This window comes from Poecilia reticulata, linkage group LG11, assembly GCF_000633615.1.
Source record: "Poecilia reticulata strain Guanapo linkage group LG11, Guppy_female_1.0+MT, whole genome shotgun sequence".
NCBI lineage: Eukaryota > Metazoa > Chordata > Actinopteri > Cyprinodontiformes > Poeciliidae > Poecilia > Poecilia reticulata.
The window spans coordinates 17,283,521-17,307,587 of record NC_024341.1 but is presented as its reverse complement, the minus strand read 5'-3'; the positions used below and the strand labels follow the sequence as shown (position 1 = coordinate 17,307,587).

General features: G+C 36.7%; 1 protein-coding gene across 1 annotated transcript; it reads right to left on the bottom strand.

The window, feature by feature from the left end:
- Window positions 1-2: 2 nt before the first annotated feature.
- LOC103472524 (neurocan core protein-like) lies at window positions 3-22,366 on the bottom strand (the record flags this gene model as incomplete). The annotated part of the gene is made up of 8 exons (XM_017307353.1): window positions 21,994-22,366; window positions 9,164-9,243; window positions 8,019-8,390; window positions 6,817-6,991; window positions 5,950-6,077; window positions 4,108-4,401; window positions 2,564-3,403; window positions 3-1,240 (listed from the first exon to the last, which is right to left on the bottom strand). Coding segments are annotated over exons 1-8 (3,147 nt in total), but the record flags the coding sequence as incomplete, so codon positions are not given.
- Window positions 22,367-24,067: the final 1,701 nt, after the last annotated feature.

Below are 24,067 nucleotides of genomic sequence, written 5' to 3'. Positions count from 1 at the left end.
GTCGGGTGAACTTTAGCTTCTTCTGCAACAGTTGGGTCAACATGAACTTCTTCTTCAACAACCAGAGCTGGCACAACTTTATTTTCTTCAACAACTGATGTCGGGCTAACTTTATATTCTTCTATTGGGACAAAAGTTGGGTCAACAATAGCTTCTTCTTTAGGAACCAAAGTCGGGTGAACTTTAGATTCTTCTGCAACTGTTGGTTCAACATTAGTGTCCTCTTCAGCAACCAGAACTGGAGCTACTTTAATTTTTTCAAGGACCATAGTTGGGCTAACTTTAGTCTCTTCATCTAGGACAACAGTTGGGTCAACACGAGCTAATTCTTCAGAAACCAGAGTTGTTGTAACATTAGCTTCTTCTGCAACATTTGGATCAACTTTAGTTTCTCTAGCTCTAGTTCCTTCAAAAACTGGGGTTGATGTAGTTTTAGTGTCTTCTTCAAGAGCAGCTGTTGGGGTTATGCTAACATCTTCTCCAAGAGCAGTTGTTGGGGTTCCTTTAGCTTCTTCTTCAGCAACTAGAGTTGGGACAACTTTACTGTCTTCAAGACCCAATGTTGGGCTAACTTTAGCTTCTTCTACTAGGACAACAGTTGGTGTAACTTTGGTTTCTACTTCAAGAACAAATGTTGGGGCAATTTTTTCAGTGCTTTGGCTAGCATTAGCTTCTTCTTTAGGCACAGTAGTTGAGGAAAAGTTAGCTTCTTCTTCAATTGAAGTCGACTTGTTCTCTTCCTTGCCAGGGGTTGGGGAAACTATAAAAGTTTTCTCAAAAGGCGATGCAACTTTAATACCTTCCTGAAAGATGGAAGTAACTGTTCCAAGTTCAGATCCACTTGCCTCTTCATAAGAGCTGCCTAATGTCTGATACTGTTCCGCTGCAAATTCAGACGGTGAATGAGAGACATTGAAGTCTTCTGGAGATTCAGTCATAGGCAAACTTACTCCAGAAGCTACCTGTTCAGGAGCCTGAGTTGCATCAACCTCTTCTGTGTCTGAGCTTGTACTTCCTTCCTGTCTAGAAATAGTGAGTTCCCACAAGTCCTGTGTCGTGGTGTGGATTTCAAAATCCAATTTGTCCACTTGGCGTAACACAGAAGAGAGGGTTGGATCGGGAGCTTCCCTCTGAGGTGTGGTGCTAGCCACCGCAGAACCCACCGGTTTAGCGGTGAATCCAGCTGCAGAGGATTGAGACGAGGATGTGAAGGTGGCTGCTTTTGTTTCAGATTCTCTCTCTGAAAGAAAGGATAACATATTTTGGATTACAGGTGTGACAAAATGCTCAACTGATAAGGATTTCCTGAGATAACATATTATCTGATCTAAATATCAGTTGTGTAAAGCAAAAACAGTGGAAATCTGGATAAAAGTCTTCAATAAAATTGTTTTTGTAAAAGTTTAAATTGATTTACACATTGTCATCATTGCAACTTTGCACCTAGTTTTCTAGCTCTCATTTAGTCTTAAATAAATGCACCTAAATTTCAAGCACATTTTTCCCAAGCAGTTTAGTCTTGCAAAATAATTTTTTTTAACACAAACCGCTAAAAATACTGAAGATTTTCAGCTCAAGTCATGTAAAAATATCAGAAAGAAATTCAGACACTTCAAAAACTTAATATTGATATCAGAAAAGCTTCTCATAACTTAACACCTGGTACAAAAATCCAAAGTAAAATACAATTTGTGTGCATATATTTTTACAATAAGCATCTTGATCTTTGTTGGATATTGTTCAGAAAATTATTTAAAGTGGCTAAACGTGAAATATAAACCAATAATTACACCATTTCCTGTAAATAAACAAACAAGAAGTGAATAGATATATAAACAAATCAATTGAAAAAAATTCAATTCTGAATATAAATTTTTGGTTTAGATACTGGAGGAAACTTGTCTGAAAAAATCTGTATGACAAAAAGAAGAAAATTACAAGTACCTGTCTATTTTTAATTTCCACTAACAACACTGCAAAAACCCCAAAAGTATTTTTGGTCTAGTTTCTAATGCACATAAATTATTACACCTGAAATAAGACAAAACTAACTTACAAATAACTCTTCAGCAAGATATAGGAGCTTGTTGTAAGTAAATAATTGATCATATTGATGAAAAAGTACTTGAGTCACTGGCATTTTATTCAACATGTAAAATGGGAGAAATGTCTTGTTATAAGTGAAATAATCTGTCATGGAAACTGATACTTTTTCGTCAATATTAAAGCATTATTGACATCTTGCTGAGAAATTACTTGGAAGTTAGTTTTGTCTTATTTCACATGTACAAAGACATTTCCCTTAGAAAATAAACCAAAAATCATTGGTAAGATTTTGTTTTTGCAGTGATATCCGTAGTGTTTATTTAGATAGAAAATACCAACCTCTTAAAAAATCTGTCTTAATCCAAATCTCTAATGTGGTTTATGAAATATATTGAATATTAACATTTAGAGGTAATATGTTCTGATTCTGAACATATCATCATTTAATTATACATTGACACATTTTCAGGTGTTCGGCCTATATAACGCACTTATTTTATGAAAGTAGTTTCCCTACCTTGGGAAATATCTCCAGATCCATCACTGGGAGTCCATATTGAGTAGGCCTCAATGGTTAGTTTAGTAGCTGGAGTTTCTTGTGTGGCTGGAGTTCCTTTATCTTGGGACGCCTGAGTCGTGTCCATCTGTATAGGATCCTCTGTAGTTGCATCTTCCAACTTTACCTGAAGCAACGGACCAGTCGCCAAAGTCGTTCCCTCCCAAAACGCTTCCTCTATATCTACGTCTGTACGATTGTTCTTGGTTTCGCTGTAATTGGTGTGAGATTTGTCCAAACTGGTCTCGTGAATTTCTTGGTACTGGATTGTCTGTTCAGTTGATTGTAGAGACTCAGTAGAGTTTGTGTCTGATGCTGTCTGGTTCTCCGTCTGCGGTTCGTATGTGCTTCTCTCAAACTCCGATATGTGGTTCTGGTGTAAGTCTGTCCCATTGTAATCACCAGGAGGAATAGTTGTGCTTTGTGTTGAATCAAAGGTCTTTGTTGTGCTGATTGTGCTGACAGCTACCTCTGGAAGATGCTGGGAGTCGTAACGTTTTTCTGTGCTTTCATTTAGTGTTTTAACGAAGTCCAAAGCATAAGCTGCAGTGGGGAAAGATTCTGCTCTATCTGAGGTGACCGTTTGGTTTCTATCGAGTGGATCTTCTGTAGTAAAAGACTCAGGCAACAGAGGTAAAGACTCCAGTTCGCTTTGTGCTTCTCGTTCCACTTGCTTCTCCAGTTGATTTAGATGAATTTCTTGTTCTCGTTCCATTAGAATAACAACATTTTCTTGTAAGTTTTCAGCTTCTGTGATCAGATGATCCACTGGAGACTCAGTAAAAGTTTCTCCGTGTCCTGCTGAGGACAGATAAGAATTTAAAAGTTTGCTTTCAGAGTAAAAACAACAACAAACAAGAATATTACAGTGTTACCAACTCCCCCAAAAATCTTAACTTACTAAATGGGTTGTTTAGGGTTATATCTTTATGTTTCTGTGCAAATTTACTTATTTGAAAATGTATCTATGTCTCAGATTAATCTCAAAATCTCAGTGTTTTGGAAAATATTTACTCTTTCTTTTTTTGTTTCTGTCTACAATGGTTGTAATACACCATCACTTTTCAGGTATTGCAACTTGGCAACCTTTTTTTTTTTTAAAAATCTTGACCAAAACTTTTCCTTGCAGTCAAGCAAAACAGTTATTGTGTCAGTAGTCACCTCATGATGTCCTGCTGGAGGAAATTACTGCATATATCTTTCATTTAAGGTTGCATTGCCGGTATGTGCTATATAAATAATTTTGCAACATTGTTGTTATGCTAGATGCATTATTTGACTGTAAAATGAGTCGTTTTGTTATGAAAAATTACACACGATTTGCAGAGTTGTCCAAGATGGTGTGAGTTTCACTCTTTTGTATGTTTATTTACATACAAAAGTGACAAGTGACAACCTGTTGACAACAATCTTCGGTCTCCACAGTGGTGATAGTAACAGCTCAAGGGAGGTTAGTCACACTGTAAAGAACCACTTTATAGTCGGGCGTATTTAAAGACGCTCACCTTTGAAACAATAGACATCATGCAGGGCAGACGGCTCTGGGAAACCGGTCTGGTTGCTGAAGCGGTAGAGTGTTTTGACGCCTGCTTGTGGGCCACCACATCGCTCTCTTGGGATTACGATGGGGTAGCGCACGCTGCCGTCAGACAGCCAGCCTGGACTGCAGCGGTCCAACCCTTCGCTCCACGCTGAGTACAGCTGTGCGGTTGTAGCCAGCTGTGCTCCTGCAGCTCCGCAATATGACTGGGCTTCATCAAATGACAACTGCTGTGGGACGGGGTCATAGAAGACCTTTCCTAAAAACACAAAACATTGGTTTTGATTACTTGTACGGAGCAGGTCGAGGTTATAGATTTTATTTCATGTCATTTTTAAGGATAGTGTGCTTAAAAAAAATAAATCTGGTGGAGGAAAGAAGAAGAAGGTTCTGATCTTTAAAAACTATCAAGAACAAAGTAACAATATCTGCAAGTCAACTATTTAAAATCGGGACTAAAAATCTAAAAAAATCTTGTTAGAGAAATCAAGAGATTCATCACCTCTCAGTTGATCATAGTTTCAGTTTTCATGCATTTTGTTGTTTTTTTTGCAAATGTTCGGCCCATTCCACATGGCAATTTTCAGATTATGTTTTTACATTAGTTAAACGTAGCTTTAAAATGTGAATTATTCAGACTTAAACAGTCTCCTAAACCACTATTGTGTTCAAGGTTTCCCCCAGAAAACTTGCTGATCCTGGTGGTTGGGTGGCAGAGCAGTCATTCATCCAGTGGCCCGTCGTGTTTTTCAGTTAAAAAATGTTTAAAGTTGACATGAAATTTGAAAATATCTCTTGATAATCATGCGTTATTGAAAGACTAATACCTGAAAACCAACTATGCAAACATTTTAAAAAGATTTAAATAAATAAGCAATGCTTAGCCTTGTGGGGGCAAAAGTAAAGCCTGGTGGCCCGCCAGGCTTATGATACACTGGGGGAAACCCTGGTGTTGTTACATAGCCGACATTTTCACAAAAATCGAGTATTAAATGGGATGTGTCTCAAGAAAACATTGTGTTCATATTTCCTTAGTTAAATCTATGAAAAATACCAAAGAACACACATTTTTGAAGTAAAAAATAGTAGTGTCATGATCCCATAAATTCTGAGTTCGGTTTTATCTTAGTTCTGTGTTCTGAGTCTTGTATTTTAAGGTAATCTTCTGATTTTGACTTACACCTCTGTCTTCCTTGTGGTCATTGTTTTTCTTAGCTCATTAGTCTTATCCTGTAACTCTCTTAGCTCCTAATCACTCTGGTCCTGATTCCACTAATTACCTCCCCAAACATTTATAAGCCTGTCGGTTTTGCTTACTCCTTGTCAGATCCACCTGCTTCCAAGTCTCTTTTTTGTTGTTTCTCTCATGTTTCTTGATAATTTATGCTCTCTTGTGGTTTTCCTGGTGTCATTCTAAAGTTATCTTATAAAATATCCTTTATTTTGAGACTTTTATTCTTCAGTCTGCTTTTTGGTCTGACTCTGTCTCACGGTGTTATGAACCAGAAGATCCAGGAACACCAGTGAAATTGTCCACAGTCTCTAAACTTCTAAATTTAGGTGTACATTTTTAAAAGACCTTCTGAAAGTGTGAGGTAATTCAATTCAACCGTACATCAAAAGATTGCAACTTACAATATAAATAACTCACAAGATGCTGATATGAATGTATGACAGCAAAAATAACCTAATATTGCCAGACAGTGAGAAAAAAAGTTTGTGTACTTTTTAGAAAGTTTATCTAAACATCTGATTTGAACTGTTTCTGCGTACACCACATCTAGTTTTACAATATTATAATTCGTACCGTGAATTTGCTCTATGTAGCAATAGACGTCAAAGAGATCATCTGGATCCATCGTCCCATAGTTCCTCACTCCTGGTTGCCCATCCATGTCTCCATAGCAACCTTCACGGGGCACTTGTATTGGATACCTGCGTCAGTGAAGAAGAATGCTTTCTAAAATGAAACTGACCTCTGAGCAACCGAAAAATTAATGCAGGTTTGACAAAATAAACAACAAAACCTACATTCATAAATATATCAAGGGATTGCAGAAGTAATTTGTGGATTTTGTGTAATTTCAGCATGAAATCTAATAAAAGTTCAAAGATATTATGCTTCCTTGAACAGGCTACGGCTGCAAAACATATTCATTGGTTTTTTTTTACACAAAGTCATTCTCCAATGAGATTTTAGTCTGTATTTTCTTCCAGAATGAGCTGCTGTAGGGTGTCTTGTCACTTTAAATCCAGATAATCTGCTGCTGGCCACGCCCACCAACTCAATGTTTACACTCATACGTGAAAATGGCTGCAAAAAGACGCAATTATGCAACCGTGCATTTTTGAAAATCAGAAGCAGAGCCTCCTGCACAACCAAAATGAATACAGCAAGTTGTTTCTGGATGGAAAGTCAACAACAAGACACTTTTCCAGCAGCCATTATACAGCGCTTACAGTTGTAAAACCAGCTGACCAAATGTGCTGAGGTTGCTAGGTAGCGGTGCAGTGCCCATTGAATGTGACTTAACAACCGGGAGGGTTTTGAAGCATTTTCCAGAGACCAAAAAACATTAACTGATTGTCAAAAGATGCCTTGGTTGTTTTTAGAAGCAGTAAAAACCAAAATAGAAGGACAAAGATGTGCATTTTTTAAAGAGTGAAAAACTACCTGACAGATTGGTCCGCCAGCCAACCTGCGTCGCATTGCTCATATCCATCAAAATAAGCTGCAAGTAGCTGGTTGGGTGTGGCGACCTGAGCACCGATGCCCTCACAAGCCCTTTGGGCCTGCTGGAAAGAGAAGGAGTACCGACCCAAAGCATCTCGATAGTGGAACACCACACCTAAAAACATCACAACATATTTACACATTCAGAAATACACTGTACAGTCAGGTTGTGCAATTATTAACATGATAAAATCAAATATTTTACAGCTCTGACACATACAGAACTGGGTAGAATACACAAAAGTTGTACTCAAGTAACAGTAGCACTACATATTTTTATTGAAGTAAAAGTAAAAAGTAGCTATCCAAGAAATTACTAAAGTAAGAGTAAAAAAGTATTTGGTAAAAGTCTACTCAAGTACTGAGTAAGTGATCAAATTATTAATCATTTTATATTTTTTAAATGAAATAATCAGACGGACCAAAAGGTAAAGTTAAGTGGAAATTTTGGTATTTTAAGTACGAAAATAACAACAATTCATTTAAATAACAAAAAACAACAAAATTAGGCAAAATATTTTTTTCTTTTCAGTTTCTCTCATTAAAAAATTTATGAAAGTTTAACAAAAACTGCATTGTGTGTCTGAATTTTTGGTTAAAACATGTTTGCTTTTCATTCAGTGTGTAGAGAATCCAGAAATTTTACTCAAGTAAGTGTAGTGATACTTCATAATAAAATTACTGAAGTAAAAATAAAAACTACAGCGTAGTTAAAATACTCCTAAAAGTAATTTTTTTCTCAATTAAATGTAATTGAGTAAATGGAACTATTTACTACCCAACTCTAGATACAGAATGATCAAATATCTTTAAAAATTTGCACAAGGTTTCCCCCAGAAAATTTGGTAAGCCTGATATTTGGACGCTCTGCAGTCATTCATCCAGCGGCCCGTCATGTTTTTGAGTTAAAAAAATACTTGATAATCATGTGTTATTGAAAGATTGGAAGATTAACACCTGAACACCAACTATAAAGTCTTAAAAAATGCAAACATTTTTAAAAAGACTTAAATAAATAAGCAATGCTTAGCCTGGTGGGGGCACAAGTAAAGCCTGGTGACCCGCCAGGCTTATAACACCCTGGGGGAAAGTGTTGCACAGAAAAAAAAAATCTGGAATAATCCTCAACATGCTGATGCTACCTTTGATTTTGACTTGTACGACTTTGCTGGCATCTTCCAGTCCCTGCTGCACCTCGCAGCGATAGTGACCGGAGTCACTGTGGCGCAGGTCGCCTAACCAGAGAGACACGTCTTCAGGGGAGGACGTGTAGTTCAGCAGCGCCACACGGTCGCGGTACGCTTCATTGATCTTCACCCTTGAACTCCGCGCTACCAAGATCTGTGTCTCGATCCCGCCGGACACCACTGTCCACTTCACCCGGGGGACGACAGATGGGGACGAGGAAGAGGAGGAGGACAGAGACACGAAGCAAGGGATGGAGATGGAGCTGCCCAGAGGGACAAGAATTGGACCTGAGAGGGGGATGTCCAGCTTCAGCTGCCGCACGTCATCTGATGGACGCAAGAGAAAAAAGGACAAAACAACTCTGAAAACTTTCCAAAATTAAATTTATTGACTTTAATGCCAAAAATAATATGGAGGGGAAAATAATACAAGAAAAGGGACCAATTAGTTACGCTACAAGCACCACAGGACCGTTGTTTTATTCAGTTTGTCTACGTTAATATGTGTCTATCCCTATCAAAAAACATAATAAAGTCAACAAAATCCATGAGAATAAAGTCATAAAAGTATAAGAATAAAGTCAATATTTTGTTGATAAAGTTATAGTGATATCAGAATAAAGTTGTAGTTATGAAAATAAAGACAATAGTTCTAGAATAAAGTCGTAATAATATGAGAAGTCGTAATAGTAACACAATAATAAAATTATAATGTTATGAGAATAAAGTCATAATATTACCAGAACAACGTTGTAGTAAACACATCAGCATCAAATTATTATCAGTAACATACAGCTTGCTACTAACCATAATCAGTAACACTTTATTTGAAGGGGTGTGCATAAGACTGACATGACAAAACACCTGTCATGAACATAAAGAAGTCTTTATGAATGTTTATGACAGTTGTCATGAAGTGTTATTCGGTAAATAATGACACTTTTTATGCAAAGTTGCTCTAAAAGTGCTGCTTTCCTCTTATACTTCTTAATATTCACTGCAACCAACTGCATAATGAAGCAGCTAATGTCACATAATGTGGTGAAAGTTCATAGGGTTTTTAATTATTTTGTAATTAAATGTGGGAAATGTGGACTCACCATGAGCTGATGGCGTTTGGATGGGGAAGGCCAGGGTGAGATGGCAAACTGCACAGATGACTGGAAGGATCTGAACATATCTGTAAAGATAAAACAATAATCACTCGAAATTACCACAATAAGAGCTGAAACAATTAATCACCTTCACTGTCTTTAATTGTCCATTAATTTAGAATACAGACTCAAATATATGACATATCCTGAAAGAATAACAATTTTAGAAAAATAAATAGAAACATTTTGCATTTAAGATGAAAAATATTCTTCTAAATCTACTGGAGAATAACAAAGAAAATAGAGTTTTGATGCTGGAAAGCATGCATATTGTTGGTTCAGCTAATTATGCTCCATTGATCTCAAATTGATCTATTCATAAATACCTGCACATGCATGTAAAATACTATTCATTTTGTGGTTTTATGTTATATCCTGCTGTTCATTTAACTATTATTATTGATTGACTTCATTCCTTGACAAGATCAACTGGCGATCTATCTGATACAATTGCTTTTCAGATTTATTCTGCTATTGATTTATCTTGTTAACGTTTAGTTTTTTTTTATCTTAAATTTATGGCTAAAAATCATTTATAGATTATAGTAGAGTATATATAGACAGAGAATATATATTAAAGTAGTGCTTTAGTCATTAAACAAAAACAATATAAATCTGTGTGCTTATATCTACTGAAATCTGTGAATGTTTTTTGCTGGTCTTATACAATATTTTCCACCTGAATATCACATGAATCCAAGTAAACCTGGTTAGTTTTAACCAGCTGGTTTCAATGAAAGAGTCCGTGTGATTTGAACAAACTGTGGGGGCTTTTGTAAATTACAGGAGCCACGAAAGCAACTAAAAGCCTAACCATACGGCAGATTTTTCAGATTTTCAAAGGGAAATCGGTGCCGCAGGCCTCTGACCTCAAGCTATTTATCACCTCCATGAGCTAATGACACAGCGTCTCAGCCGGGAGGCATCTGTCCAGTCCTCCATCACCAGGCCGGGTCTGTTATTAACCCAGCAGCCATGACGGGATGTCTGCAGTGACCTCATACAACCTCTGGAACAACTGGAAATGTTCCTGCATTGTGGAAAGACAGTGCTTCTGCACTATTTCTTTATCTCAGAGTAGATTAGGTCTTTCATATTCAACCCAAGTCACATGTATAAAGAAGAAAATTATGGGTCACCTGTTATGTCAAACTTTGTTTTATTTCAATCAAGCAAGCAAGCAATCAATTTTATCTATAAGGTACCCTTCATGTTGGAGGCAGCTCGCTGGAAACACATAATAAAGGGTACTTCTGAACTGGATGTGAACCATGCAGGGTCATAGTGTACAGGTGCAAATACCAGAGTTGTGAAGTAAACTGAAATTGGTGGGATACTCCCTTTTGCTCCAATCATTTTAAGAGGGCTGGTATTTATTAAAAGTGATGTACTTTTATCTTTTCTTCACTTCCCTGGACTAGCCAGGGGAGTCAATGATATAATCTTTGCTTAATTTCTTAATAAAAGAATAATCAAAATGCATTTTATTCATTCTTGATTGACTCAGTTTCTCTTTAGGTAAGACTTATTTATTTCCTTAACAAACCGGACAAAAAAAAAAAAAAAAGAAGACTTCTGACTTTAAAGGAAATAAGCACCTGGGAGGAATCAGGTTCAGTGACCAATGTGAAACGTATGGGGGAGAATAATGAACTTTCTGGAAGAGCATGTTGTATCTATGCAAGTTTTTCTGTGACTGAGGAATTGTCATTTTGAGCTATGTGATACAGCAGTGCTATGACATCACAGCGCCCTCAAAATTCTGAGTTTAAAAAAATTTGAATTCTGAGATGAAAGAGGTTAAAGTCATAATTCTGAGGGAAAAAAATCTAAATTCTGAGAAGTAAAAATTTTGAGATTAAAGTCAGAATTCTGAGGAAAAAACATCAGAATTCTGAGATTAATGTTGGAATTCTGAAAAAAGTCTGAATTTTAAGATTAAATTCAGAATTCCGAGGAAAAAAGTCATAGTTCTGAGATTGATTAAAAACAAAGTTCTGAGAAAAAAAAGTCTGAATTAAGAGATGAATGTCAAAATTCTGAGATCAAAACTGAGATTAAAGTCAGAAATATATTAAAATTTGAATTATGAGAAAATTCAGTCAGAAATCTTTATTATCCTTCTCCGTGTATATAAACTGTTCAGAGATAATTTTTGAAGCTTATGGCAGATTTATCCTTAGAAATCTTCCTGAGATGAACCTCCCATGTGGACAGACATGTCCTAAAAATCAGGGACAGGGATGTTTAGATCTTGTGGCGACTCTCTCAGCTTTGAAAACTTTAGTTTCTTGGATGAAGTCTGATAATTAATTGAGCGCTCCTAAAAAATCTTCTGAAAGCTACCCAAACGTCTAAATACTCTTGCTCCACTTCTGCCAGCAGCTCTCCCTGCCCAAGCAACTCAATAAGGCCTGGCAGGCGATCAAACCTTGAAGTTAAGTCCAGTGAGATCATAGTTTCTCTCAGAGGGTTCATTTGCAGTATCAATGAATATTTTAGCTGCCACATATACTTCCTCAAAGTCTTTAAGACTTAGCAAGGCCGCTAAATACATTCTGGTGAGTTCATGCCTTTAATAATTACATGCTCCCTCCATACAACCATTTATCCAACCGTCAAAAGTTTAAATCATGGAAGTATTCCGGTAATAATGATAAATGCATTATAAGTGTGACAGAAACTGAAACCTGGTCAGGGCATTTTGTCTGCCACCCGACATAACAGCAAATAAATGCTGACTACTAGATTTCTTTTCACCTATTAATAATAAAGGAGATGTTATGAAAAATTCATTTTTAAAAATTCGATTTGAGCCTAAATTGATTCTAAAAACAGTCTAAGAGCTTAAAAAAACCACCCAGATATTTTTTGGAAATAAGTTAAGTGTTTTTGGTATACAGAAAATGCTAAGTCACATTTGGTGGGCACCGCACTGTTACCTAGCAACTCCTGGGAAGTCCAGTCCGTCACCTAGCAACCCAAGCTGCTTATTTGGATTTAAAGTGACATGACGCCCTAAAACAGCTAATTCTGAAAGGATCGTAAAATAGGCATAACTGAGCAGACTAAAAACTCATTATCCGATTTCTTTGCCTTAATGCGACCTGTATCTAATCTTTTCATGACAGTCTGAACAACACAGGTTGGATTTTTTTTTTATGTGACCCAGGCCACTTGGATATCCGATACGTATCCGATTCAAATGTGATCTGACGTCCAGGTCGCATTCATCCGAACTGAACGTCATTGATACAAATGTCACTATTCTGTGTCCTGATACGCGCAAGCGGGAAGAAAAACATCAACCATGGCAGACGATAAGTAGGATTAAGTTGTTAAAGTGCGGGTTCCGGTCGGACAACAACTTCAAAATGTGTAAGCTAAGCTCCACCGTTAGCATCCATGTCTTCTTCCGCAAACACTGAGCACGCTCTCTGTGTGTGACGTTATTGCGCCCTCTACTGCGCATGCGGAACACTTTCAGGTTGTTTGCAGTTCACACTGGAGTCGCATATATTTAGAAATGTGAACGCTCCACGCCAAAAAAATCTGATTTGACAAAAAATTGGAATTGGGTCAGTGTGAATGTAGCCTAAGAATAATTTTCAGCAAAAAAAAAAAAAAAAATAATAATAATAATAATAATAATAATAATAAAGATATTTTGTGTATTGCCCAAAACCCTATTCTAACCTTATCAAGGAAGCATAAAAGTAACCTTAAACAGAAACTATTGCAGAGGCAAAGCAACAATTAAACAAACCAATCTGTTAGTAAAGCTATAAGAAAATAAGTATTATTTTAAAAAATGGTGGGGGTGGGGGGAAGGGTACCCAGACAAGCCTAACTGATTAAAAATGTCCAAAACTAAAAAGTGGATGTTGGAGTAAAAACCCGAGAGTACATATTATATTAATAAAGTTATAACCTCTGGACTGAAGCATAAAAACGACTTAATACATTTATACTTTCTGCATTTATGTGAAACAGTTTCTTTGAAATGAGTCGGCACAAATAGACCTCATTGACTTTTGTCAAATGAAATGGCCTTCTCTTATGGCGGTATAATTGCCGTCTGTTTTCCTGGCAGCTGGCTGGACTCTACAAGGCTGGTATCACTATTAGTATTCTTGACAAGAAAACGTCTCATAAAAGAGCAAGCATGGAGCCAAGGGGACAGCTGCACACTGTGCTTTCACCTCATACCAACTCCCTCACAAAAGGCTGCATGGAAAATTAAAGGACAGGCCACTGGCACACTCGCGCACTGTTTCTCTTTTCTTTTTCTCGCTCTTTTCATGGCTGGAAAGGGAAGTTTTCAGCACTTAGGATCGCTGTGCATTGGGCTTTGTAGAAGAGAAACAGCAGCATTAAGACCCCGGACACTGATTCAAACGCTTGCACTGTTAGGCCCAAATGACAGTTTGTGAATCGAGTTGATGGGTGAGGAGAATAATTGCGGTTGCTGGGTGTTGTGCCATCTTTATATCGCATTTGCCACTGAAGGCTTGCAGCTCCTCTTGTTTAAACGACACTGAAGAAAAGTCAAGCTGAAATCAATGCCACCCACTGCATTTAGGGGTCTGCAAACTGCAGCCAGTGTGTTATCCCGTCGACACAGAGTAGCTCCAGACTATTAACGTCATTATAGCTAACTAAAACTAGCAAAAACTGAAACTGAGAAAACATTTTTGTTAACTGAAATAAATGAAAATGGTGATTAATGGGGAAAACCTATAACTAACCAGGACTATATTGTAAATTAGCTAAAACATACAGAAATTATAGAAATATTATCCATCGTTTTCGTGTTTATGAATCTATTTATTCGCCTTTTAAACTGATGTAAAATTGATTTTACGTAAACTGTTGTGGGCTAACACTTATGCTAGCCCGCAAAATGGCGACAGCAAAAGTTGGTAGAAAACACCAACCGATTGTTGTTTCTTGTCCAACAATTGAATACATTTTCTGAAAACAATACCGTCTATTAAGTATTCCTTATTCTATTAAATATACCCAATCAATGTATGCATAATCACAATAAAATACTTTAACCCTTTTGAATTCTGCACCTAAAAATGAAAAAAAAGAGAAAACAAAAACTACTACTACAGCAAATAAAAAGTAAACTGAAACTAAACAATATTAAACTAATAATAGCTAATAAAATCTAGCAAACACTCTAAAAATTCATTAAATCTAACTGAATTAGACAAATAAAAAGTCACAACAAAGTAACTCTGCTTTTGTCATTGAAACATGAAAATATGTTAGCCTAAGGATTGCCTTAGAATATATTCAGTAGATCAAGAAATATAAGGAGCGTGGTTATACCATTTTTGCAAATGTTGCACTGTAAATAAATTCCCCCCTGCGTCTCGTGGGTGGTCTCTGCAGAGTTTTACATCACTGTCAATACAGGGAGACCTCGTCCCCGGTTCCAACCAACAAGCCAGAAAATGACTCGTGATCCCAATTCAGCCAGGTCAAACATGTCTATTTGACGGATGTGCAGCAAGCTTGGAGGAGTGCTGAGCTGGAACAAAACACATCTTCTCTAAAGCACACTAAATGAGCTTTTACGAGGTGTAAATGTGGCGCTCTAGCTTTCTTACTCTACGAGTACGCTCAATCTACCCCAGATTTTTTTATTTTAGTGTGGTTGCACTACAGTTGCATGCAGGATAAAGTAGAGATTCTCATGCAAAACACCAATAAAACCTAATGTAACATCCGACACAAAAAGTCGATTTAAATAGAAAACGGAATTTTCTCTAAAACATATTTTTCTGCTGACTGTGGTTTTCTTGTTGTAAGAAACACACTATAGGTTATCTAAAACAAAGAAGCTTCTTGCATTTGTTTAAAAAGTTCCAACATGTTAATTTTTTTTGTCGATTTATCATTTCAAGTACTTAAATTAGAGCTTTCAGCATGTATTTGTTATTCTGAAATGTTATATTCTAATTGTTAGAGTTAACTTATTTATAATGACTGTGTGAAACAATATTAACAATTTACCAGCTGGTTTGTGTGGTTACATTTTTGCAAAGTTTATGGAGTTTCGGATAAAGTCTGATTTATTCACACGGTTGTCAACTGGAAAACACTTTGTAAGCTTTATGGAATGTCATGGGAACTTTGTTTTTGATTAATATAATAAATAAGATTATATTATCTGACAACAGAGCACTGCAGTGCCTTCAAGGTCTTTTACTATCAGTTTTGTTGCAATTAGCTACATGCCAGAAGCAACACACACATTCCAACAACTTGAGTTGTGCAGATGCTGGCCTGCCCACAGCATGAAGCATATGACTGTGTGCCTGAGTCCAGCCTATTATCTTAAGAAGATCAATATTTAATACTCAAATAACTACTTTGCTCTATCTGTGGTGTTCACGACGCATAAAGGGCCCAGCGCTGTAAAACTTTATATGTGGTCACAAATAAATTAGACTTTGACTTGTGGAAACTAAAACTGACTCCAGCTATTTTCCTTGGGTTGCCGAAAAAAGAACTGGGTGATGGGAAAAGCTAAGCTAAAAGCTAAGGTTCACAGTTAGCTAGTAAATTAAAAGCGGTGGCTTTGAATTTACTAAATTCAAACACAGACAAACACACAAAAAAAACTAATGTCCTGCCATAAGATCTATGAAACAGAGTAGCATAAGCATTGAAAAAGCCAAAACCAATTTTAAATTGTTTGTTTGGCAGAAGTTTTGGTACTTAATAGAAAAATAAAACAGGCATAGATGAAGATAGACAAGATACAACAGCTAGCTAACCATTAGCAGCAGCTATGCTAACGTTGCAATGGGCAAGATTAGGCTACACAAACAATACCACTTCATTGCTTTAAAATCATTTGTGTGGCACCATTTTGTCAGTGACGGAGTGAAAGCAAACATATACGTTTCATCAGCACGATGAGAGTAGAGCTGCTCATAAACCATTAGCTGCTAGCTACGTAAGCTAATGAAAACAGATCAAACTAGCTAACACGAGTGTAGAAAAATGAAAGAAGCCACTACAACTTTTAATAATTTGTCATCCAGTCTTTTAATACTCAGTGATAATGTTGACATGACAGATTCAATATCAACATTAGGTAAGATACTCAATACTCAATATTAATACTGCAAGGTTTATTTTAAACCAGAAGGTTCTTTAAATAAAAAAAATATTAAAGCTGGAATAATATGATACATTTTGTGTCTTTATTAGTTAACATCCAATAATCAGCAGGAAATTCAATAGCCACTTATTAATTAAAAGTTATTAAAAATGTAATTTTCTTGTAGAGCAAAACAATAGACAACTTAAAGTTGGTTTCTTCAGCCACAGCTCCATCAATCAACAACCTACCACAGTTTCTTACAAATTTCTGGTCAAATATATTTATACTTGGATTAAAAACAAGTAATTTAACTAAGTTTATAACTCATGAATCAACTTTGTTTGTTGACACTAAAATTTGTAGCAATGTTTTTCCTTAACGTTGCTTGTTTTTTCATTAGGCCTGAACAAAGTGGAGGAGTAATGGAGTGGTGGGGTTTGTGGTCAATTTTGCACCTTCTTTATTGTAGTTTTCATTTTCTCATCCCTGATAAACATCTTTTGTTGTGCCAACCATTAGCGTCAAGTCATACTGTTCGGAAGGCAAAGTCAGAATAGTGTTAGCAGCAATATTTAAACAGATGGCCATCTGGCATCTTTAACAGTTTGCTGCTGTATATAAAGGAGCTTTATTAACTTTTTAAGCATCAGGGAGTCGGGCTTTAAGGTGTTTTATGAAGTTTGAAAAGCTAATATGTTTTCTAGGAATCACCAGCTTGCATAAGGGCAGACAGACATCCTCCAGTTTTCTTTTTTCACTCCCTACAAGGTAAATTACATCCAAACAACATTTTCCTGCAAATTTTTGAGTAAAGTAGCAAAGGTTTTCCTTCAGAAACTTTTAAGCTTCACCCTTTTGATTCTCAGCCATCAGGTACGTTGAGAAAGGGAGAAGAAAGGGATAATGTCTGCAGCAATGCTGTGCAAAGTTGTGTGCCAAACATGGAGATAAAAACGGCACAACTTAAACTGATTAAAAATATCTTTAATATATCAAAATACCAATTAATTTGACAACCTCATTGGTTTTTGGGTATTACAACAGATTTCTGTTTAAGTATAAATTTTATGTTTGTGCATTATGGCAAGCTCTACCTTCTACATGCAAAACAATTACTCTTAACATCCAAGTATCCAACAAACTAACTGTCTCCACAAAAGACTGGACAGAGATTTTTTTTTAGAGTAAAATAAGATATTCAGTGGGACGATTTGGGTTTTAAGATAGCTTAAAAAGGTTGGAAAATTACATGTCATTTGACGTGCCTGAAATGACCAAAGGCTCTAAATGAAGTTAATTATCTGTGAGAGAAGTTAGAGTATTAACTTGACACCATAATACAGGCTTTTTTCCTCTTCCGCTTGCACATCTCCAAGAAAAACCACCAGGACGTCTCCCCACAACATCTCTGTGCCAGAAAGCCACCCACTATGATTCACCATCCAGTGGGTCTGGAAAAGCTTCAAACTATGTTTCCACTTATTTTCACTGCAGTACCTGGTCATTTTGAGAGGAATGTTTTTCTGTTTGTAAAACCACTAACTAGCTCTGAACTATAACTCTATCAGGTATCTTATTTTCTCTGTATGTCAGCGTTCTTAATTTTCAAAGGCTTCATAAAAAAGACTGAATAGAAAATAAGAAAAACAACAGCAAAAGCTGCAGCATGTCTGGAGAACTATTGATTATGACCACTTTAAAGCATTACAGGAAAGCCTGACTTCTTGGAAACAAAATACTTTAAAAATAGAAAAGTTCACCATGAGTGAATTTTATGGTGTTTGAACACCTGATAATCCAGTAGACTTGGTTCAGCTGGGGACCAAAATCGTAACAGTTGCTACATTTTCACCTGGTGCGGTTCACTTTCATACTGGACTGTGTCAAATGAACCAAACTAATTAAAAAACAAAACCTGTTCACCTCCTTGCCTGTGGTGGCACTGCACCACGAACCACTGAAGGAAACGACACAAAAACCAACGAAGAAAACCAGCTTAACTTCCTGCTTCACAAAATGTAAACAAAAACGGAGTAGCATCAGATTTTAGCGGTTGTAGAATTTCTCTTTTGTCTCTGGTGAAAAACGTTGAACCGTTTCTCCCTGTAACGCCAGACCCCACATTTACTTTGGTTGTATTTACCCACAATGCTTTGCTATGTGGTTCGTATCCTGCTTTTGGAGCAGTACCCAGTCGAATTGCATTCACATTCAAACCGCACCATCATTCACTTCAACTGAACCAATAACTTGGGTTTTGGACAGACCATAGTTTTCTTTCCTGGTCCGCATCGGAGTCCGATTGCGCATTCACACCTCCACAAACAAACCTGACTTTCTGGATAAACGAACTAGAGTTTAGTTAAAGTGATTAAAGCAATCAGTTGTAAAAATAGGTCAGTTCAATAGTTAACATTACCAGGAAGTATTATCTAATACAAACCATTAGATAATACAGATAATACAGGTTGATTACAGTGTGTTTTTCTGTCAAAGGTACAAGATGAAAACTAAAAATGGATGGATGAGAAAAGGGATGGTAGTGATGGTCAGATTGACGCCTTTAAAATCTAGCAGGGACTCATTATAAATCCCATACTGAGGTTCAAAGTCAAATTTAGAGGATTTTCTCAGCGAAACACTTTTGAAACTTGCAGTTGCTTGACATTTTTTGAAGTAATAAAAAATGAGTACTGTTTTCTGATTCACCATTACAAGCAAAGAGAGAATATTATATCTGAATCTTCACGTCTTTACCTCTTAAACTCCAGAATCCATTGAAGCATTATGTAAACAGAAGCTACTAAAAGGCGGCTACATGACTGAATGTGACCGCTGGCTCTCTGTGTGTCCATTACTTAAATTTACCTGCGCCTCAAGGTGAACTGCAGAAAGTGAGGTAACATTTGGGGAAAGCACTCAAATCTAAAAGCAGCATCCTGGATCTCCAGGGTACATAAAAACCTGAAGTTTATGAATATACAAAATATGTTTTGCTTTTATCTAAAATGCTGATTACAAACTGTTTAATGCAAATTTTCACATCTACAGAACTGGGCAAAAATAATTACTTTCCCCTCATTTGTTTATATTTTGCACTCAATAAGTCAAGATTTCTTATTAATATTTTTTTGAATAGCTTGTATTGGCTTTCTAAATATCCAGAACTTGGCTACTTTCAGATGAATCTTATCCACACCACTCAGACCTTCAACACTAGACTTAAAAGCTTTTCTTTTGGTTAAAGCCTCTGCATTATCTTGAATTTCTTCTTCTGCTAAGGGCTGCTGGAGGACATAAAGTTCCTGCGCTTTTCTCCCATTCTCTTGCCATTCTTATCTTTTGTACTCTCTTTGCTTTTCCTTCACATTAAAAGTCCTGCCAGCCCGAGGCTTTTTGAGTCGCTCTTCTCTGTACAGAACCAATGGGAATGCTCTTACTGCCATCACGGACCAGTTCTCTTTGGGGTTTTCATTTGCATTTCATTATCTGCCTCCTTTGTGGCTTCTTAACCCAACTTGTCACAGTAGATGGTGATCATATTGAGTCTGGATGTATCAAAACCACCAAACTGGATGGTTTTGATCCAGGTTGGATCATGAGGCATTGGGGCGGTATACGTTCTGAACTGGAGCCATGTAAAATATAGTGATCTGAATTTAAATGGGAAAAAAATATGAAAGTAGATTAAGGCTGCACAGCGTTGATTGACTGAGATGTTTGTGTTTCAGCCTTTTAAAATCTCACTTCCTCTTTGTTTCAGGCAAGTTTTTCTCTCCATCATTTGTTTTGTTTAATTTAATAAATATCATGAATTTTGTCATGTCTGTGGAGCCAGTTTGTGGCAGTGTAAGATATGTTTAAGTTGCGTCTAAACATAATTAAATTAAACAACTTTAATTTAGTTCATTTGGTAGATGCCACAAGGACATAGTAGGTTCATAGATTAGTTTGATAGATATACATTTTGTACCAATATGGTGGTTCCCAAAGAAGAGAGTCACTACTGGCAAACAACTGGAAGATGATTATCTCTTATCTACTGTGTTGGCCGCAGTGTGATGTGACAAAATAGGGGCACCTTATTAAATATTCAGATCTTGATTACGAAATGTCTGGAAAGCTGATACGCTTCTTGCAGCCATCTGACAGTCTCTGACATCAGAAGAAAGAAAGTTCACCGCTCTGCTCACTTTCAGTTGTGAGATTTTTGAGCACAGCGTCTCCATGGGGTTGAGATCTGGGATTTGACTCACCCAGGCTCTTACATTTATTAATTTTTAGCTTGCCTTTGGTGGATTTACTAGTTTGTTTTGGGCCACTGTCGTGTTGCAGGGTCCAGTTTCAGACCCATGACTTCAAATTTTTCTCCAACATCCTCTAATGTGTGGTAGAAATCATGATGAATCAGATGATGCAGCAGCAAAGCATCCACAGACTATGACACGCCCACCTTCTTGCTCCACATGCCTGTCTCAATAAATCAACTAATCACATGATAAATTAAAACGACCTCGATCATTTCTATATGCATGATTGTTTTCCTCGTTTTTCTATCTTGTCCAACCAAAGACTGAATAACAAAAGTTTTAAATCTGGTGCTTTGGTCTCAACAAGTCATTTTCTTTGAGGACAATTGTTTACAAAGACTTCAGTATCCAATTTAGTTGTTGTTTCGGTTGTTTTGCTTATTTATTGTGGATATTTAAAATGTCTTCCAGGTCCAGTGTTAAATGTTCATTAGAAATGAAAGTTTATTGATCTTTGAGAGAGTTGTCTTACGTCATATTACTTGAAAATGGTCTCAAAACCACAATATTACTATTTATCACAATAACTTCTGGGACGTTTTGCTTTCATGACAGGTCAAGCTGCATATGGTTTAATTAATAATTCAGCATAAAACTAATTCATTTATTCCATGATTATCTCCAGCAAACTTCTGTCTGTCCTTAATGGGAGCAAAGATCTTTTCTTTGCACAACGCCAATGAAAGTTTTTTAAGATTGTCCAGGCATCTACTTTCATATCAAAAAACAGAAGGATCCTTATGTGTAACTTTAAAAGTAACTTAAATGTAAGGCTGTCCTAATTCACTTTTTACATGTTTTTCTTTTTCCATAAGTTTTAAACAATTCTGTTTTATTTATGTTTCTTGAATTAGTCAATATTGTTAAAACTGAAATTAAAAATCCATATTTCCAAATATTTTAGAAAATCACACGCACAGGTTCACCTCTGTTATCTCTATCACTTGATCTTATGAAAAAAAAACTTTTGGAAATTAATTGGTAATAATCTATTTCTAGCTTTAAGCACCACTAAAAGCATTTTTAAATTAACCAAGTCCCTCATGGTAATCTTAATTTTTTGGACTTCATGTAATCGACTCTGAAGAAATATAATACCAAAGCAACCAAAGTCCAAGAAAAAACTTTAAAATCTCCAATAAAACACTAAAAAGTCTGTTAGGACTGAAGCAAAGTTTAAAGACAAATGAGGGGACGGTTTAAAACTTTTGCACAATAATGCACCTCACACTTAGGCGCAGCTGCAATGAACTTCTCTCCGTAACAACGCAAAGCGCAAAAAAAGACGGCATGAAATCAAATGGCGACTTAATAAGACATGAAGCGAATGAAAAGCCTACCTGGTTGGTGTCAGCAGCATTTCAGCTGGAGCAGGACGGCCTGGCTGCTGGGTACAAGTATGTTCCGTCAGCTCCTCTCTGCGTGCTGCAGTGCGTCTGTCCGGGCAGGAGGGGGAAGCGGCTGGATGCTCTGCACAGGTAGATACAAGCTGGAGCTGCAGCCGTGCACCGACAGACTCGGAGGCTCGTGGAGAAAGGAGGGAGATGGAGAAAGTGACGCCACAAATGAAACCGTGAACTGCCCACTCCCTCCCTATCCAGCAGCCGGGATGGAGGTGACGCAGGGCGGTCAGGAGGGGGTGTGGGCGCCGGGAGGAAGGGCATCCACAGAAACTGATGCAGAAGAGTGAAATGTTCAGGAAGTTATCCAAAGATGTATGTCAGATTAGAGAAAGGATGAAGCAGAACCAGGACAAGTCGAGTCAGCATCGACTGCTGCTGCAGGTAAACTGATAATGCTGCATCAGTCACCTGCGCAGAACACAGAGGAGTCTGTTCAGAGATAAAACACACAAAAAATTATTCAATAAAAAGCATAAACCCCTACAGTTTAAAAGTTGTTTTAAATCTTATTAGATCAGAGATGACAGATCCTTTTTGCCTATCGGATTGGACAAATGGAAAGCCAAGGGTTATAAAGTCGTGAGAGGACATTCTTTATGACATATGAAATGAGACAAGCATGATGGCAAGTGAAATTGAAAGAAAGGTCAAAGAGGTAAGCAGTGTCCGATTTAATGTACATAACTGTCTATCATAGCTTATGTGGTACTAAAAGAAGGTTTATGGATATTATTGTGTGCCTCGCGAAAGTGTTAATCCTCCTTGTAGTTGTCCACATTTTGTCACGCTACAACCCCAATATTCAGTATCTTGTTGGGATTTTATTTTTGATAAACCAACACAATGTAGTGAATCATTGATTAGATAAAGTGATAGATCACTTTAGATCTATCACTTTAGATGGATATGAAGAAGAAAATCTGAAAAGCGTGACGTCCATTTGTGACAGGGGTTCATTTTAACAGTGTTACAGATGTGAAGTTTGTGAAAATGTGCTTATTTATTCTTCAAATTCCTTTTTGTTTCGTCAAAAAGTAATTTCTCCTCATATGATGGAACGTTACGCCACTTTTGACCGTTGGTGGTTACCATAGCAACCAGTAACTGACAGCTCCGCCCCCTTTTTCTGTCGTCGTTCTGTAACTGTGGTATGTTTTAGGATCAGCTCTATGTTTTCTTTACAAGTATTATATTTTAACATATATTTTAGACAAATTCATTAATGTACATGGTTTTTGTATGTAATTTTGCCATGTTTCATGTACGTATAGCGGGTTCTAGCGGTGTTTAATTTGATCTGTTAACTGTTGTTAGCTGTTCATTCACCTCTGTAGCTTGTTTAGGGTTACTTATGATATTTTATTTAATGTATAAGGGGAGAAGCTGCTGGACTGATGTTAACCACCACCTTGATTTTCTTTCTTGATAGAATAAATGCAGCGAGCCTGAGTGTGTTTGTCAGAAAACATTAGAGAAAACAGCAGAGATATCTCTGACTAAAATCAACTAGTTTATTCACTTGATTTAACAAATTTCATTATCAATTCACAAACATTCTCTTTCTACTTACCAACAAGTGAAAAGGGAGCAGAAAGAAGAAAAAACCTTGTGTAAACCCGTCCCTTTCTTAATTACGTTTTCATGGCCGTATGCATTAAATTACCAATACGAGTTGTAAACAATATATTATTCTCCTAATTACTAACTATTAACATTACTGTTAACTCCTCATACAAATTGTTCCATAGTTTTTACTCCATGCTCCAAAATGCATAATTGTTTTAAGATAGCACAAGCAGTTTTACTATGGAAATAGTATTTCCCTCTGTTATTTCTATCACAGTTCTTTATAAAGACAAAGAACTTTTGGCAGTAATCTCTCTATAGCTTTAAACATAACTAATAGCATTTTTAAATTACCCAAGTCTCTAAGATTCAGGATATTTGACTGAATCAACAATTTGCTTTGATTCGCTTTATATAAAAGTCACATAGCTTTATTTTGTGACAC